The 18,671-nt window shown below is 36.1% G+C and overlaps 2 protein-coding genes across 12 annotated transcripts in view; one reads left to right on the top strand and one right to left on the bottom strand.

The window, feature by feature from the left end:
- Positions 1-8,959, bottom strand: part of LOC117303636 (calcium-activated potassium channel subunit alpha-1-like) — a 97,207-nt gene extending 88,248 nt beyond the window's left edge. For all 11 annotated transcript variants that reach the window (XM_033787852.1, XM_033787858.1, XM_033787859.1 and 8 more), the window contains exon 1: positions 8,487-8,959. In XM_033787852.1, the coding sequence (XP_033643743.1) occupies positions 8,487-8,951 (465 nt within the window). In that variant the 5' untranslated portion in view covers positions 8,952-8,959. The remainder of the gene's footprint in view (positions 1-8,486) is intronic.
- Positions 8,960-11,590: 2,631 nt separating this feature from the next.
- On the top strand, positions 11,591-18,339 carry LOC117304097 (methionine aminopeptidase 1-like). Its single transcript, XM_033788599.1, has 10 exons — positions 11,591-11,716; positions 12,587-12,721; positions 13,155-13,215; positions 13,401-13,492; positions 13,850-14,001; positions 14,209-14,279; positions 14,765-14,896; positions 16,017-16,160; positions 17,018-17,083; positions 17,249-18,339. The coding sequence occupies exons 1-10, from the start codon at positions 11,591-11,593 to the stop codon at positions 17,413-17,415; spliced, it is 1,146 nt and encodes a 381-aa protein (XP_033644490.1). The 3' UTR covers positions 17,416-18,339.
- The last annotated feature ends 332 nt before the right edge of the window (positions 18,340-18,671 follow it).

Here is an 18,671-nt window from a genome sequence, read left to right as displayed (position 1 = left end):
TATATTTGATGTACTTTTATCTTAGTTTTTTTTAGGTTTAGGGAAATAAATAAAAAATTAATAAATAAAAAACTAAATTTGTGAAAATTTAATTTCAAAAGGTGAATTGGGTTTTTGAAGATATCGCTGCAAATCTGGCGCTGTTAAGTCCATCAAGGAAGAATAATTTGGAATTTGAATACACAATATGATAAATTTTTCTGATAACACTTTTCTCAAACTGAAATTTTGATGGATAACAAATTGATATCTTTTTTCTACTACATCACTTGTTTAGATAATTCTCAAAATGCTTTATACACTGTACTATCGAAGGCCGTTGTACTAACAAAAGTAAGTTTTCATTACCATTAGGATTGATTACCAAACATAATATTTATCTTCCGTACTGGAGCCAATTTTCATTAAGCAATGACAAATTGTTAGTAAGCCCCTACTACCATAGTGATTTGTATTGTGACATCACACTTTACTAATAGCAACTCAATTGATTTGCTGTTAGATTAATCTTAGCTCTTTGTGAAATCATCCCTAGGTCTCCCCCCCCCCCAAATAAAATAAAAAAAAAAAAAAAAAACATCTTAAAGTGGCATTTACATCACAATATTACTTAACAATGCAAAACACATCGTTCATAATATAATAAGTAAACTTCCAAAAAAGAAAGAGAGCTCTTTAGTCAATGTAAGTGTCTAACGTAAATTTTCCTCATTCAAAAAAAGGAATTATACGGAAGATTCATGCAACTCCTTTTAAGACATGATCATTAAAAACACTTGTATAAGATGCTTTTAAATTTGAAGTAAGAAAAGCTTTTAACCTAATGTTGTTGTACTTTTCTCTCGACGTTTACAATCGCAAGTAACCCGAGACACTAAAGTGGAAGAGTAAGACTGTCTAGAAAATTGCCAAGAAAAACGGCGTAGAATTCTTAAGAAGACTGCCTCTTAGAGAGCTGCGTCTTCGAGGCAACCCATGCAAAAGAAATGCTTCTAGTCGTAGGCATATTGATTTCATACGGTTCTTGGGAGACTTTTAAAAGCAGTAAAAGCTTGTCTTCCCCGCCCATCATTGATTCTCTAGAGACTATTAAATCCATGGAGGTAAATTTAAACTGTCTCTATTGCTGTCATTTCCCGCCAATTAATTATCTCGTTATTAAACTGGACACTGTGCACTTGTGGTGTCTAGCAAGGTTGTCTAGAACAAATGTTATGCAAGTGTTAAATTTGAAACCTCTGCGAACAATTTGATAATAAGTTACACTAAGCTCAAATTATTTGTTTGTCGTCATGGTGACAAGTAATTGTTGCACGAGGAAGCCTCGGGAAGTATTGTGTAAGCTCCATGTTGGATTATTACTCGTAATTTTAGCATTTCATATGCCCAGATGTACCACCATATCTCTCACATTGTATTCCGTCGTTCATATCCACACAAAATGATCTAGTAGTGTAACAAGTTTGCCTTCTCCAGAGTGAGAATTGTTGACGTTATTTTGACAGATTAACTTGAAATGATATCATTTTGTTGTGCAAGGTGTAATACAGCTCATTATAAAATGCAACCAGACACAGTTCATGGTCAACCTTTATACTAGCACAGAGCCTGGTGTGCCTCATTAGTTGGAGGTTTTGTTGCAAATTTTATTGTGTGATAATGACTACGGTTATTTATTAAAGGAACACGTTGCCTTGGATCGGTCGAGTTTGGTCTTTGAAAAGCGTTTGTAACCGTTTTTATAAAGTGCATATGGGTAGAAAGATGTTGTAAAAGTAGAATACAATGATCCACACTTAAACAAGCCTCGAAATTGCACGGTTTTCTTTTTACCTCGTCGACTAACACGGTCGGCCATTTATGCTTGCATTTTGTGCACAAATGCATAGCTGTTTCGTTAATAACATTTTCAAACTTCAAATCCCTGATGCATATTTAACATCTAGGCCTATTATTTTCAACTGAATTTGAAATTTGTGTTTATGTTATGACCTACATATACAGCCAATTTTAAAAAATAATTTAGATTATACCATGTTCAGTTAGCAATTTACGACTTAAAAGTGCATAAAAAATTAAAAATCATAAAAAATCTTGTGATGGCGTCATCATGACGTCATTTCACAATTCACAAGAATAATATTCTTAATCCCCAATGCAAAACTGAAGTTGTTGCAGTACTCGCTGCTTAAAACACATTCAACAGGATTCTAACTGCCTCTATGCTCAAGATGTTTCAATGATACCTCAGTACTTGCTAATCAAAGAGGCAAAATTATGATGATGATTTCTCCACACTGTAGACTCCCTGCCAGGCACACCCTGGGGGACCTACTTGGAGAAATCGGAGCTAAATGTCATAAGTCAGTCTGTGAAGCACTGCCTTCATTTAAAGACACTGGACACTATATTGGCAATTGTCAAAGACCAGTCTTCTCACATGGTGTATCTCAACATGCATAAAATAACAAACCTGTGAAAACTTGAAATCAATTTGTTGTCGAAGTTGCGAGATAATAATGGTTGAAAAAACACCCCTGTCACACGAAGTTGTGTGCTCTCAGATGCTTTATTTCGGGAACTCAAAAAATCTTATTCGTAGGTCTCAAAATCAAATTCCTGGAAAATTACTTCTTTTTCACACAATGTTTTATACTATCAACAGCTTCCCAGTTCTCGTAAGTTTTTATTCTAACAATTATTTTGAGTAATTACCAATACATGTGTAGTGTCCACTGCCTTTAAACAGTCGAGACACCTACAGACCTACTATTACTATCTCAAGATTGTGTCATCTTCTTCAAGTCTGTTGCATCTCAGGAATAATATCCTTGACTAATGAGGCAGGACATCAACTCTGACATATCAAACATTGGTGTAAGGATAATGAACCAAAATGATATTATTTATGATTCATAAATACCTCAGACAGTTTCGCTATTCCTATTGGTAGAGAGCACGTCATGTGGGTGTGTATAAACCTTTGTTTATGACCAGCAAAAAGTGTTGAAACATGGGCGTGATAGCAAGGTTGCACCTGTGCTTATAAGACAGTTTCTTCATTTCTATTGGTCGATAGGTTCTTGATAATTTACCTCAACTTCGTCTCGGTAAAATTATCAAGAACCAGGCCTCGTTGGGTTTAAACCACTAGTTGAAAACCTCTTCACCACACATTGATTCCCTTATTTAGCAGACTTTGCTGGCTATTTTAAACAAACTTGCTGATTTTTAAAAGGGCACAAAACTGCCTGTCAAAACACAAACAGAAACATACGTTTTCCTTTTTTAATTGTAGACTCTATGTCAACATGGGAATTTGTATACAATGTAATTGGAAATTAAAATTTAGGAAACAACCTTTATGTTAAATTCCTTTTTGGTTTCTGAAGATGGTCTCAGCAGCCGTTCATGGTTCCTACGTGAATTTTAGTACAGGGCGCTATGAGCGGCTGATGGTCTCTAGGTTCAAAAGGAAGAGGGGGGGGGTTGAAATTAAATGTGTGACCTTAGTGGTAGTCCTTGCTTTCTGTTTTAAATGTACAAACAGGAAACTAACCTGAGTGCACCAACTCTTTTTTTTTCTTCCTGTGGTTTCTTCATAAGATATGGTGGTAACAAGAAGGAAATGCCCTAGTAGCGCTTTATAAGTCTTGTTTATTATTTATTATTATTATTAGCAAGTACTCATGTCCATTGTACATGTAGCTCTCCGGTTACAATAAACGTATTAAAACAAATAGATTTTTGTTGTTGTTTTTTTGTTGTAATTTCTCACTAAAATAATAAAAGACATTCTAGCTAGAAGACTTCTATTCTATCTAAAAGCACACAAGTTTGTCCAACAAGGGTGTTTTTCTTTCATAATTTCCTCGCAACTTCGATGACCAATTGAGCCCAAATTTTCACAGGCTTGTTATTTTATGGTTATGATGGGATACACCAAGTAAGAAGACTGGTCTTTGACAATTACCAATAGTGTACCTTCCCTTTAAGATTGAATATAATTTGTTACCCTCACACTAATGTGTATTCAGCACTTTATACACCTGTACTTGACAAGTTCTTTGAGATCCACAGGGAAATCACTCGAGTGGGATTTGAACCCACGGCCTTTGCATTGTTAGAGCAGATGTCTTGATATCTAAACACTAGACAACTGAGCTAGACTGGTGGCTAGAGGAAGTTCAAATTCTACATACATTTGTAAATGTATGTGATAGCAGCGGGTAATGCAAAAATGTGGTGTTTGTTTTGCATCGGGGATAAATATAGAGTTCAAACATTGTGTCATAACCAAGCGACGCTGATAACTTGTTCAGATCATTCACATCAAATAAAATACTAAATATCTTGTTTGTAATTATTCACATCTGAGAAAAAATCAACATATTAACATTTCTAAAACGGATCTGTACTGTATAATGTATGTCATACAATAAGTGTGTGTTTGCTAGCCCACAGCAGTGTACAAATACTACAATACAATGCCATGATGATCAGATGATGTTAGAAGTGCAAGGCCTGTGAATCGATCCATACCCATAATTAATGAACATGATATAAAAAATGAATTTTGTTTGTGTTCATATTTTATTAAAATTATTGATCAGTACCGTTTCGCTAGTAGGTGTTAAATAGCACTACATCTAGTTCACGACTAGTGGTCGTTTTAGATGACACTAATTTATGCTTTTTCTTGTGCTTCCTCCATTGTTAATTTCTTGCTTAGGCCTACGTATTTTCATGAGTTTTAAGACCTGTTTTTCTTGAACTTTACTGCATGTTAAGATGAGAAGAGCTTAATTGACCAGGGCTCAATTTTGTACACTGGACAGCAGGCCAGAGGTCAGTAATTTTTAATGTCGGGCCAGTAAACTTAAGTCCAGCGGTTTTATGTTTTTCAATTGAATGATCTTACTGTGTCATATGTTGAACAGAAAGACATTATGTTCAAATTTAGACCCTGAATCTGATAAAGTACTTTTCAATATTTAATACTATAATGAATAGGGCCTACTTAAAATTACCCAAAAGACAAATGAGATAGGCAGTGACATCATAGTTTCAATGCACGTTGTCAGGACTCAAGATGTTTTTTTTTTCTCATTTTGATTCCAATCTTGTGGCAATAAATTTCTGGCCCAATAACATTTTTGAGCAGCAAGTACTGCATTCTTATGGATTTTTCGCCCTAATTGGAACACTATCCAGCTGTTCACTGAGTGTAAGTGTGATCAGAAGGCGTACACAGACCTGTTTTACAGGTTGAATGCCAAGTCTGTGTGATAAACAATGAGTCAAACAGAAACTCTTTAACCTTACAGAAAATTTCATTATTTGGTGACAGCTTTTATTGATTTTAAAACACTAGACTAAAAAAGGGTCAACAGGGAACTATGAAATTTGCATCTGAAAAGCTTTCACAACACAATTTTAATCCAATGTTGTAGGAATTACGACACAGTGCACTAAAGGAGAAACACTTGTTGCCAATGAATGAACTGTATAAAATAATTTCATGTGTGGGTTGATTCATACTACAGTACATGTTTGTTTGTATACATGTAGGCCTATATAACTTTCAGTGAGTGTGGTGTGTACATGTGAGTGTTTGAGAAAACAAATCAATAGGCATTTACAGATAAAAAAGGACATTGTGATTGTAAGGTTTTTAAAATGTATGCTTTCATTCCACATTGAACTAAAATACATCCTTTGAGGCATTATATCCACAAAGGGTGAAATAACCCTGAAAATTATTCACTGGCTTGGTATTTTTTATAGCTAATTTGATTCTTTATTTCTTTATGTATCGATTTGTATTTCTATATTTTTATGCCAGTGTAAAGTCTAATAAAACTAAACTAAACAGAATCACAAATTCTGAAACTTGAAAATTCAGTACTCTCCATAACATTCATGTAGTAGGCAACTAATGCATTACTGCAGGGCCCAATATGAAATGAAAGTTGTGGATGTTTATTTTCATTCAAATGACAACTTTGCTTGACTTGACAATCCAAGTTACCAAACCAAACTTGCATTCAGCGTCCCTGCAGATTGAATAATTGTCTCAGAAGGTAGGACTTCCTGTGTAAACCTCTCGATAATTTTAAATCAGCTCGTAAAATCAACTCAACCTCGTCACATTCTGTGAACAGAGGCGTAAAATTGGATTAAACCTGGCCTTACAAATTACATACAATGTCTTAAATTTAATAATTCCATTTGCCGTCTGGTAAGACCATCACATCACTCGCTTCAACAAATAAAATATCCATCGTTGATATTGAGTTTAAAAATTACCGGAGCTATTTTCAGCAACATTTAGTGAATTTATTTTGTCTTATTTTATTTTCTGACAGTGTCCATTGTACCCTTCGGAAACTCCAGAAGTGAAAGTATTATTTTTGTTAAAATGCTACGTCTTTCGTTTATTATTCCTTCTTTCAAGTGACTTACCAAGGACACAAACAATCCTCAGTGGTTACTGCGACTCGAAAACTGTCTGTAATTGTAATTAAATTATTTGTTATCAATTTTTTTTTCATCGATTTCATTTAACTTCCTATACTCTGTAGCAGTTTTTAATTTTCAATTTATTTATTTATTTTTCTGCTTGGTTGCAAAAAAAAAAAAAAACTTGGTAATTCACAACTCTGGCAATTTTTAACACGTTCTAACAAGTGTTACTATGACATCAGTTCATAATGTATTATTCCAGATTCGTGTCGGGAAATCTACATGTAGATGTGACTTTTTGTATTTTTATTCCACATAAAAGAATTTCAAATTGCAATAGGACTTTCAATCAGAATTTTCCGTAAAATTTGCTCAAAACAAAGTGTTTTAAACGTATTGAATGCATTCCCTGACATGTCTAGCACGTATTTTTACACAGACTAGATACATGTATCATCATCAAAAGGTTCGTAACATTGCATCATGGATGACAACAGCAACTCGTCTGCAGATGATCCAACCCTCAATTGTTATGTCTGCATTGTCATGGCAACTGTTTACTCCTGCACCATTTTAGAGCAATTTTCTTTGTTTTTATGGTGAGACTCTATAGGGTAATTTACACCAGGAGCTATCATATGATATTTTTTTTTTTTTTATTGTTACCCTTTAGGCCCGTAAAGAGTAAGATTAGAACAGTACAAAGTCCCAACCAACCTTTTCCCCAAGAATTACTTTAAAAAAAAACAATGGTGCATATTTTATTAATGAATTACTTGATGCTGAAGAATCCATCCCATTCAATATTAATGTGTTTTCACATCATTACTGGTAATGCTTGAAGTCATAAATTGTGACCTTTAGTAATGGATGTCGTTAAAAAAGTATATCAATTATTTACAATCAGCAGAGTGGACTTTTGGCAAATAAAAATTATCGCTCTTGCATTTATAAATTAGTGATATAGGTTGGACTCTGGGGTCTTACAATTTGTAAAATTTGTCAGATTTATAAATTATAAAATGGACAATGCTTAAGTACAGTCACAACAAAAGATTAGACTTTGCCATTGTTGATTTCAAAACAAATCACTTTTAAAAACAACTCACACTGGTTGGCATGGTGGGCCGAATGTTAGCAAAACATTCAATCGTGTTAACAGACGTTCTGACCAACATTTTTTGCAAACTTTCATGTGACTATAGTGTCTCCCATGATCGGTTGCTTCAAATGCTTCGGACAAATTCATTGCTATTTTTTAACAATTTGTGACATTTTACAAACTGTTGCCAACTGTGTTTTTTTTGCATACAGCTTTCCATAGTTTTCCAGCCTCGGTTGGCAAAAAATCAGGCTGTGGCGTTGCACTAGAAAAGTCTATATTGCTGAGTGCTTCGAAAATGGCAATGTTGGCTATTTCGCAATTTCAACAATACCTCATCTCATCTCACGAGCATTTGAACAAATTTATGAATCTAGAAAATTACTTGAAAATTATATGTACCTGTTGGTGGAAAAATATTATTACAAGAATCATATAATATAACAAGATAATATATTATAACTAACTGCTTTTTGTCTGTAATTTAAAACGCAAACAAAATGAATATCTTTAACAGTTCAATGCATTTTGATAACATTATTAGTTATGGATAACTTTCCGTATGGCGCCACCACTTTTTCACTCATTTTTACAAAAAGGGTTATCTAATTGAGGTAAATAAGATACTATTAGTTCATATCGAATGAAAAAGTGGTGGCGCCATACGTATCATTGTATCAATCTTTGAACTAAATTGACTCTGATCTTGATCAAATTAGGAAATATGCTTACCTAGTCAGCAGTTATAATTTAGAAGTACAGACACAGGAATACAACTACACTACGAATTTTACGATGGAATGTCAACGTGCTCATGGAGGTTGAATTATAGGTTGAATTGAATTATTAAAAGTTAAACAAAAAAGTAATTGATAAACTCTTCTTGAGTGAATATTTCATAACTTGAACTTGTTCTTACCAAGAACTTGCCGATTTTTGTCTGAGCTGATATGAGAGCACCGGCCCAATCTTTCACGGCTGTCATCCACGGCACTTCGAGGTCCGGGCTCTTGCCGTTGAACACCGGTCCATTGAGGCTCGGCGTCGGCGGCGAAGCATCGTGTACACGCCGTTTGCAACTTATCAAGACCACAAGACGGAAAATCAAAATGGTCACAAATCCTCCGAAAAAGGTGACGAAACTCGAACTCAAAAACACAAACCAGTACCGAAGTCTGCACTCGTCTTCAGGACAGCCAGTCTTGAAGCACTGTTCTTCAGTTAAATTAACAAACGACATCTTTGCTGCGTAGTTTCGGGGCAAACTTTCGGGGTTACATTTTTCAGAATTTCTAGCATAACAAGTTCGTGTGGAACGTTGTTTGTTGAACGTTGCTACACACACGCACAATACACGACACGTAAACACATGTAATAATCGCATACACTCAACACTCGAGCTCTCAATGCCGAAACTTTCACTTCGCTGGTGCACAGCTTAAAATAAGAACCAAACGAGCTCTGAATTCCGTTACCAATGAAACGTAGGTGACATTGCCTGATTGAAAGTAAATAGAGGGCGCTAGAGTTAATAACGTTCAATGAGTTTTTCTTTAGTTTTTATCGGGCCGATCCGACAGGCAAAAGCTAGGACCGCTCAAAATTTCCATAGGTCTCTTATTCAGAAAACTTGAGTTTGATTGACTAGACGAATCCACTTTAGATGAAGAAAAATTAGCATAAATTTTAATTAAATAGGCGTCTATGTGCAGAAGGAGAAATTTGACACCGTTATACAGGGTGTTTCCAAAAAAAAAAGTATACGCTTAGAAAAAAATAATAACAATGTATCCCAAGAATGGATTTGGAACAGCTGGAAATGGAACAACTGCACATGAGGATTGATTTGGTAAGAATTAAAAAGCTGGGACCTTTGGTCCACCGATATTTGGTGACAGATTTGGGATACTTGTTTCTTTATGTAAACACCCTGTAGAGGAATTTACTCTTTAACTAATTGTTTCAAGTTGCAATTAACTTTTATAAGTTGACTCGTTCTTGTGTCTTTCCATTATGAGAGAATTAAAGGAAAGGGAATGGGGGAAAACAGCCGGAAGCAGACAATGCTCTGGGAGGCAGCATTGCTGAAGTATTGAGTTTTCGAGCGATTTCAAAATGTTCTGAAACATTCCGGGTTCAAAATCAACTTTCGGGTAACAATGGTCGTGGCCACAAGCCGTCTCACCTCAGTGCATCATGCACATCGAACAGTAACTAAATTTTTCCAACCGGGGAAACTCTTGTGTTTTTCATGTTAAAAGTTAAGTTTTTCATATTTATGGCTCAATAGAAAACACATTCTGATTTTTTCCAACGACCACCATTTTTTGAGATTAGACCATACGGCACTATTTGGTTTTAGATGCGCGTGATGAAGACAATGAAATCTGATGGGGTGAACAACTTCATTTTTGTGAATCACAATTTTATTGATTAATTCTGCAATTCGGGTTGCGTTTATCCCCCTGTGAAAGTTTAAATTATTAAACAAACAAATGTGACCCGCTCTAACGAAATGAGGAATGTCTAGTGAATTTCACATTTGCATATTTCATAATATTCCAAACAAGCAAATCTTAATATTTTAAATGAAATAAAAATCAAGATCATACGACCTTCCTGTCTGAACCAATGTGGAATTTTCGACGCCCTTGACGCTTAATTTTACGACCCGTTTTGGAAAACACAAACTCCATAAAAATTAATTTGAAAAAACGCGACGTCTCACACACTCATTAAAATAATATTAATATTTTTGTTTACGATAATGAAAACATCAATTTTTAACCCCCCGTAGTCAGGCAAACAAAATTACCAAAATGAACAAACAACTCAACGAGAAGTTAGATTATAATGTGTAGACAATTTCACCAATAAGTTTGACAATGTTTACCTGAAATTTTAGAGCAATTTGCGTTGATATTTCCAACTTGAAATGCGAGTTTTGTTCCGTCAAGTCAAAACATTGTAAAGACAGCTGTCACTCAGCGCATAGCATCAATCCCCACGGGTATACTCGGCTTGAAGACCCGGGAACATTCGCAATTTCCCCGTGCATGTTTCTCATGATTTTAGCGAAATTTCTTACCCAGCATGAAGTTTAACTGAAAGATTATTCCTTTAACATTCAGAATTATTTTGGTTTGGAACAATTCAACCTTGAAAAACCACAAAACAATGATGGAAATTAGACACTGTTTTCCCAACGTTCGATAAACATTCCACTGTTCCATACGTCGTACGTGTAGCAAAGTTTGTGCATGGTACCCGCGCAGTCTTCGTGTGTACATTGTCGTATTACCAGCGCTGCAACTAGCTATGGCAACAAGACCGGGTCGGGTGATCGGACTCTCACGCTGCATGGATAAACAACGCCTCGGTCTGTGAGCCATACTAAATCTCGCGACGCGGATTTATGAATGGGAGATGTCATCGCTGATAAAACAGGGTTTGCCTTTGGTGACCTTTGAACCCCTTTCAGTGTTGACACATGTTTTTGGTGGCTATATTTAGACACCTCTAATCTTTGGCTTTCCAATGGTACTCTTGGTGGCGCTATGCAAGTTGTGTGAAAAGTTTTGCGACGCTCGCCAAATTTGGTGTTTTCAATGAATGTTCGCTGTCTGTCCCGTGGGATTTGGAACATTTTTGGATAATTACGTCAAGAACATGGCTCAGAAATCGTCTGTTTTTACATCTTTAGTAATCTTTTGACGAAAAGGTAAGACCATTGTAAGTTTAATCAAGATTTAGGCAACCTAAAAGTGTAGTAATAAAAAAATTAAAAAATTCAATAATTTTCATTAATTGTTTGTTATGATTATGTTCGGTGTCAAATTACACGAAATGAAACTTTACTAGACATTCCTCATTTCGTTGGAGCGGGTCACAAATTTTAATCTTAAATCCAGTTCATTCCCGCCCCGCCCCCTTAATTCACCTTCTTCAACCCCCCACCCCCCCCCCAGAAAAAAAAGTTTCGATAGCGCGCCCCCAAAAGTAGAAAATTAGCTAGTTTCCAAGATGGCGAGTGAAACTGCGTTGTTGAGTGGGAAGCCGTGCATTACAGCGGGTTGTGGTAATACGTCTCGGTTACAATGTCCTACGTGTATCAAACTGAGTATACAGGGATCTTACTTCTGCTCTCAGGTACTCAACTGCAAGTGGTCTTCGTTTATAATTATACATGTTTTAATTTAACGTAAAATTTGTCGTGCGCGCGGCGGCAGCATGTGTCTGGTTTGCGCAGTTTTCGAAGATGACCTTTTTCAACTTCGCGCAAGCCATAGTTTTTTTTACGACGCAAGCTTGAGTTTACAAATGAAATTGCGCGAATGCAAATTGTCTTGCGCGAATTAAAACGGACATCGGTAAACAAAATACTTGGGTCTGGGTTGGGGCATGGAGCAATAAACTAGATTATTGCTCCATGGTTGGGGGAACCAGGGGTAGTAAGGGGGGGGGGGGGGAGGGGGTTGTGATTTGGCACTGGCTCTTAGCTCCATCACGACAGTATCTGAGGATAACTTTCCGCACCTCACCACCACTTTGTCACTAATTTAAACAAAAAGGGAAATCTCATTGAGGTAAATTAGAATTAGATACTATCGAATGAAAAAGTGGTGGCGCCATACGGAAACTTTTCCGTATCTGACTATAGGACTATATAGGCTACACAATTGTACCAGTTAGTTAGACGTTACATACAGGGAAATAGCATTTTTTGTTATTAATTTAATTTAAATTTTGAATTGTGGAGGGGGGGGGGGTGTCGGGGTGTTACAATTTCATACAATTATCAGCCTCTTAGTTAGTACAGAGGCAGAGCGTTCAGAGCAGAGTGTCACAAGACTGGTGAAATTTGACATCTTGACCTTTAACTAATGACTTTTTTTACTTGACTTTTGACTTTAGTTAGACAAAAAAAATACTTTGGTGCTTGATCCTTTTACCTGGTTATGGTAATGGTTCATTTCTTTTAAGTTTTCATTAATTTTGTCTCGTCTGATTTTGTTTCAGGAATGTTTCAAGGGAAATTGGAATGCTCACAAAGAGGTTCACAAAAAGGAAAGAATCAATCAGCAATTGAACACTAGAACCTACAACCCGTGGCCTGGATACATGTTCACAGGAAAACTGCGCCCTCATCCTTTGGTAAGAAAAGGTCTCCTGACATATTGTGATGATTGTAACCCTCCATCCTCCCATCAGTCGGAGGGTAACGAGACAACATGCACAAGACTCGACAACAAGAGCAATTTTGACCAATGTTGACAATGTTGACCAATGTTCACAATGTTGACAATGTCACTAAGTTTTCACGGCTTTCAAAAATCATGATTCTAAGAACTCTGTTTGATCATCAATGTCTAATGAATCCAGAAGCCTCCCATATCCTGAAAATCTACCAAGTAGATACACATGGTGTTATCGCAAACCAAATAATATACATAAGAAAAGGTCATCATGAGTGGAATAAAATGTTAAAAACAAAAGAAATAATTATCTTAAACCAAATCCATTGGGATTTTTTACATGCATTTTAGTGTGTTTAAGTTGTTTTTGTGTGCGCTATTTTTTGTTCCAGTCTCAGCCACGTACTGTTCCAGATCATATAGGAAGACCAGATTATGCAGATCATTCTGAAGGTATGTAGGGAAAACATGAGTCTTTAAAAGATTAAACTGGTCTTTGACAATAAGGTGTCCTGCGCCTTTAATAAAGGCGCTGGACACTATGGGTGTCAAAATAACGAGGAATGAAGAGTTGTTGATAGTATAAAACATTGTGAGAAACCGTTTATTGGTTTCATTTTATGTGTTAATTCGAGCAGGTTATCCAGCAAGTGAGATGGCTGTTAAAGGAAGCACACAGATCAAGTGTTTGCCGGCAGAAGATATTGAAGGTCTAAGAGTAGCTTGCAGGGTGAGAATCCAGTCCTTTCTATGTTTTGCTTCTGTTGTTGATTTTTAAATGATATTTCAGCCTTGTAGTCAGACTTGCCTATGAATTTGTCCTTTTAATACGGTCTGAACCACCCATTAAATAAAATAGAATGTTTCTTTATCATAAAGATGCAAATTATTTCCCTCTTTTTCATCTTGAGCGGCGCCTTTGAACGGTTTTACACCAGATTTAGTGCGGCTTTATAAATGCTGTGTAATTATTATTATTATTTTTAATATCTCAAAGGCTATTATTATTTTTGGTCAAAAATCAATTTATTCTCTGTCATACGAGATCTGAAAATCTGAAAACAACAATTGAAATGTTTCTTTTCAGCTCGGAAGAGAAGTTTTAGATATCGCTGCTGCTATGGTTAAACCTGGTGTTACAACTGATGACATTGATGAAGCTGTGCACAAAGCCTGTGTAGAGAGGAATTGCTATCCTTCACCATTGAACTATCATAAATTCCCTAAGTCCTGTTGCACGTAAGTTAATAATGATATTAAAGTTTATAAAGCACACATTCTAAAATACTCGTATGAAGTAGTTGTTGCTACGTAAGCTCATGTAGTTTTTTTTATGTAATTAGTTAGTCTTTCAGTGCTACCAATACCTTTTTCTGTTGTACCGTCAAAAAGACATTTTTTCATACTTAATTATTCTCACTCTTTTTTTTGCAACTTTTCTTTAAGGTCAGTGAATGAGGTCATATGTCACGGCATACCAGATAAACGCCCAATGGAAGATGGAGATATTATGAATGGTGAGAGTTATCAGACACTGTAAAACTCTCTCAAATGTCATATTAGTTTTTCGTTTTTTATGATGAAGTAGTGTTTTATGCAAGTTGGCCACATGCGAGCTCAATGCCAGTCTCGGTAAGTGGCTTACTGCAGAATTCTGTGCTTACGATCAAGATTCCCAGCTTACGTGCAAGCACCGAATTTATGTGCTAGTGTAGAGTGCCTAGTAATGCTGAGTACGCACTCGCAGACGCCAACAATCGCCGCTAACCTGTTAAATACGCTTGCCGTAAGCACAGAATTCCCGGCTTCCGCAAGCTTCAATTCTGTGCTTAGGGTTTAACAGAGCCATAAAATTGGGCCCAAGTTTCACGCTCAACACCCTTCTAATGGAGGAACCAGGTCAGACACACTAGCGGCACATTTACCATTAAAATATCTGTAGAAACAACAGAGGCTAAAAACTGTTGACTTTTCTCTTGTTTTTATACTTCTGTACCTGCAGTTGATATTACTGTTTATCACAATGGTTTCCATGGCGACTTGAACGAGACATTCTTCGTCGGCAATGTAGACGAGAAGAGTAAAGAACTGGTAGCCGTTACCCACAAGTGTCTACAGCTAGCTATTGATGAAGGTAACAATAATAATAGTGGCTTCTTATACAGTGTCCATACCCATCACTCAGTGACGCTGAAGGTGCTTTAACATTCAGTATTTTCCTGCAAGGTATTGTGGTTGCCAGAATTTGAACATTTTTTGTGATTGTTTTTTTTGTCTCTGAATGGCAAGGATCTATTTGGGTGTTACATAAAAACGAAAAATGAACTTTTGCATTTTGTGCAATAGAGAGAATAATATTGATTGGAAACTTTTAAAATTAATTTCAGCTGTTTTGGTTCTCAACGTGAAAATATTCTCACCATTGCACTCCTTAAAGGCAGTGGACACTATTGGTAATTACTCAAAATAATTGATAGAATAAAAACGGTATAAATAGTTGTTGGCCCTAACGTTTCGACCCTAGTAGAGTCTTTCTTTAAGGCTAAAAACGAGCAATGGAGATGGAGAGCTGTTGTTAGTATAAAACATTGTGAGAAACGGCTCCCTCTGAAGTAACGTAGTTTTTGAGAAAAAAAAAAAAATTTCCACTCAAATATTTGAATTTGATTTCGAGACCTCAAAATTAGACTTTGAGGTCTCAAAATCAAGTATCTGAAAGCACACAATTTCGTGTGACAAGGGTGTTTTTTTCTTCCATTATTATCTCACAACTTCGACCACCAAATGAGTTCAAATTTTCACAGAATTTTCACAGGTTTGTTATTTCGTGCATATGTTGAGATACACCAAGTGAGAAGACTGGTCTCTGGCAATTACCAAACGTGTCCAGTGTCTTTAACATTCATTCTGTAAATTACAAAATATTGTTATCTTAAGTTTTGTTATTTTGGATAGTTCACATGTATTTGTGGGACCCAGGGATGAGATTGTTCAGACTTTTGGCTGAATTCAGACTTTTTATGTAGGCCTGGTGAAGAAAATCAGACAATATTTTTTTCCACAAACAAAGAAATCCTGCTCATTGGTCTACTTCTCTAGTGCTTTGGACACTGTTTCTAAAAAGCTCCTTGGAATCTATAACCCCAGGGGTTTCCAAAAGGTAGAAATGGCATCATTTCAACATACCTTTGAATTTGTATCCAAGTTTCAGACTTTTTCGTTGGTAATGACTCTCACCCCTGTATATCTAACAGTGAGACCTGGCGTACGTTATCGTGAGATGGGAGACATCATCCAGAAACATGCCCAGGCTCATAAGTACTCGGTGGTACGAACTTACTGCGGTCATGGTATTCATAGGTTGTTCCATACTGCTCCAAGTGTTCCTCATTATGCAAGTAAGTTCAATTTTTTTCTTAAAATAGTTTTGCGTTGACAAAGAAAAAACTTACTTGAACTTTTACACTGCATTCAGTGTTGTAGCCACAGTTGGCGGTGCCGGGCTTGACTGCCCAGAACTAACAAATTTCGCCGTGTAATGTTTATGAATACTTATTAAAACTACAATAATATACATAATAAAATAACTTGAGCGGTCGCACGTAACCCTCCCCAATACATTAAAAGTTAATGATATTTTAACAGTAGGTTTTAAAGTGGATTTTTGTTTAGTAAAAACTTTTTCTTCTTTTTAAAATAAAAAGGTTCTTCTTACTTGGGAATACTTCGGTGTCGAGTGCTTACAATAAACCGTGGACTTAAAAGCTACCTAAATAAAGATCATATTAAATTTTCCAATTTGCTCTGACAAATAATTTGACCTGTTTTTAAATTAATTTTAATAACATTATTGTTTTTACATTTTTAAAGAAAAATTACTCTCAAATTAATGAGCCCCTTACGAACACAATAACTTGGTACACATAAATAAAGTATAACTTCCAGTGCAGTCAAGTTGACGTTGCAATTCATGTTGAGTTTTGAAATAGCGACAATCGGAAATCAAGCAGTTGGTATACAACAGTATACTTTTAGTTTAAAAAAATTTAAAAAGAAATTGACGGACCAGTCAAAAACCTGGCGGACCAGTGAAAAAACAAGCCAGCTGGTCCTGCTGGCCAGTTGAAAAAAAAAGTTAAGGGCAATCCCTCCATATATCTATGTTTCCTAACCACTGGATGTTGACACTTTTGAAATCCTTATTACTTATCATAAAAAACAAACAAATCTTGAAAAATTTCTTATTTCTCTACAGAGAACAAGGCAACAGGTGTGATGAAACCAGGTCATGCTTTCACCATTGAACCAATGATATGTGAAGGTACGGTGAATAAACGACGACTTTTAACTCTAAGTGCCTGTTAAGTTTTTTTGTTTTGAAAATAAAATGCATAGCTTGTTGAGGTTTTGCTACGTTCTGTATGAGAATATGTGACACTATAGTTGCTGTTTATTTGTTATGGTTGGTATTTTTTCAATTGTCCAGGTTCATGGAGGGATGACACCTGGCCGGATAACTGGACAGCAGTCACTCAGGACGGTAAACGGTCAGCCCAGTTTGAACACACGCTCTTGGTGACCGAGACTGGATGTGAGGTTTTAACGGCCAGAAGAGAAAAGAACGGTCAGCCGCACTTCTTAGATCAGATGTAAATGTCGACTACTTAAGGACGCTGGCTTCTTTCACAAATGTTCAATGTTACAAATACTTACACTGTAAAATTTCAGAAATATACGATCTTTACTTTCAATACATTTGTCATTTTAGGTTTTAGAATTGCAGAAATAAAAACATGGGTGAAGTACCAATGGGTTTATGTAATTGTAATATAGGGCTAGATAGCTCATAAAAAAGTTAACCTATTTGAAAGTAGATTACTTTTTCATGAGTAGATTAGGAACGGGCAATTGAATAATTTAAAGTTTCAGAAACTCTCTTGGATGGGTCAGACTATCATAATGTTGGTTATTTTTGTATAAATGACGTGGTGTTTTATAAGCATTTGGGTAGAGGATTGAACGCAAGAATGTTGATAAGATCCCGCCATGGGTTGAAAATAAAGCATTTTCAAATTACAAATAATTATATTGTGTTAAGGACACTAGGATCCAGTGAGGTTTGTGGAGACACCATGTAAGAAAAGCTCATAAGAGCTGTGGAGGAACTGAGAAAAACCAGTAGTTTAAGAAATCATTCAGGCCTGTATCATTTTTGAAAGAGCAAGGGCACCAAGGCATTTTGAGGAAAACAATTTCCACTGGAGCATTTCAAGGGCACCAAGGCAATGACTAGGGGGCATGGAGGCAATCGCCATCGTTGTCTCCGTGAAGTGTCCGGCCTGTGTTTCAACATTCTCCTAAAGACAATCGGAGCATACTGATCGAAATATCAAGTTGTTAGACCACGGGTTCTTCTCAGAACCAACACGGCTCATGAAGAGATTTGTTACATGGTCTCTCCACAAACCTCACTTGGTTGTTTCTTCACCACGCACTGTTTCAAATCCTACACACTAAAGTAAGCCGTTACTACTTTGATATGATGACTAAAGAAAACAATAAATAATTACAATTTCATTTCTTTGCCTCATGTTTTTTTATTGTGTTTCATTTTCAATGACTATCAAGTATCAAACCAATCATATTCATAGGCACAGATCACATGGTCATGTTTAACATTCATATTATTTAATATTTGGGATCTATGTCAATTTATGTGCTTTGATTAACGAATTAACAAAGGCCTTGAGCCGCTCTAGAAGGGGGGGCACACCCATTTGGCTCTGGTAAGGGGCATTTCTAAGAGGAAACAGTCAATTTGTACTGGAACTTTGCAAAGGACACCACAACTAAAGCACAGTGCACCACCGCAATTGTTGTGGGCGCGGCAACATTAAGCCATGTTTAAG

This window comes from Asterias rubens, chromosome 20 (genome assembly GCF_902459465.1).
Source record: "Asterias rubens chromosome 20, eAstRub1.3, whole genome shotgun sequence".
Taxonomy (NCBI): domain Eukaryota; kingdom Metazoa; phylum Echinodermata; class Asteroidea; order Forcipulatida; family Asteriidae; genus Asterias; species Asterias rubens.
This window is presented reverse-complemented; position numbering and strand designations above follow the sequence as displayed.

Excerpts from the sequence above, each read along its gene's own strand:
- LOC117304097 (XM_033788599.1), top strand. The coding sequence starts at position 11,591 with ATGGCGAGTGAAACTGCGTTGTTGAGTGGGAAGCCGTGCATTACAGCG. Across the intron at positions 16,161-17,017 it reads AAGTGTTCCTCATTATGCAA|AGAACAAGGCAACAGGTGTG; the intron begins GTAAGTTCAATT and ends ATTTCTCTACAG. Across the intron at positions 17,084-17,248 it reads TGAACCAATGATATGTGAAG|GTTCATGGAGGGATGACACC; the intron begins GTACGGTGAATA and ends TCAATTGTCCAG.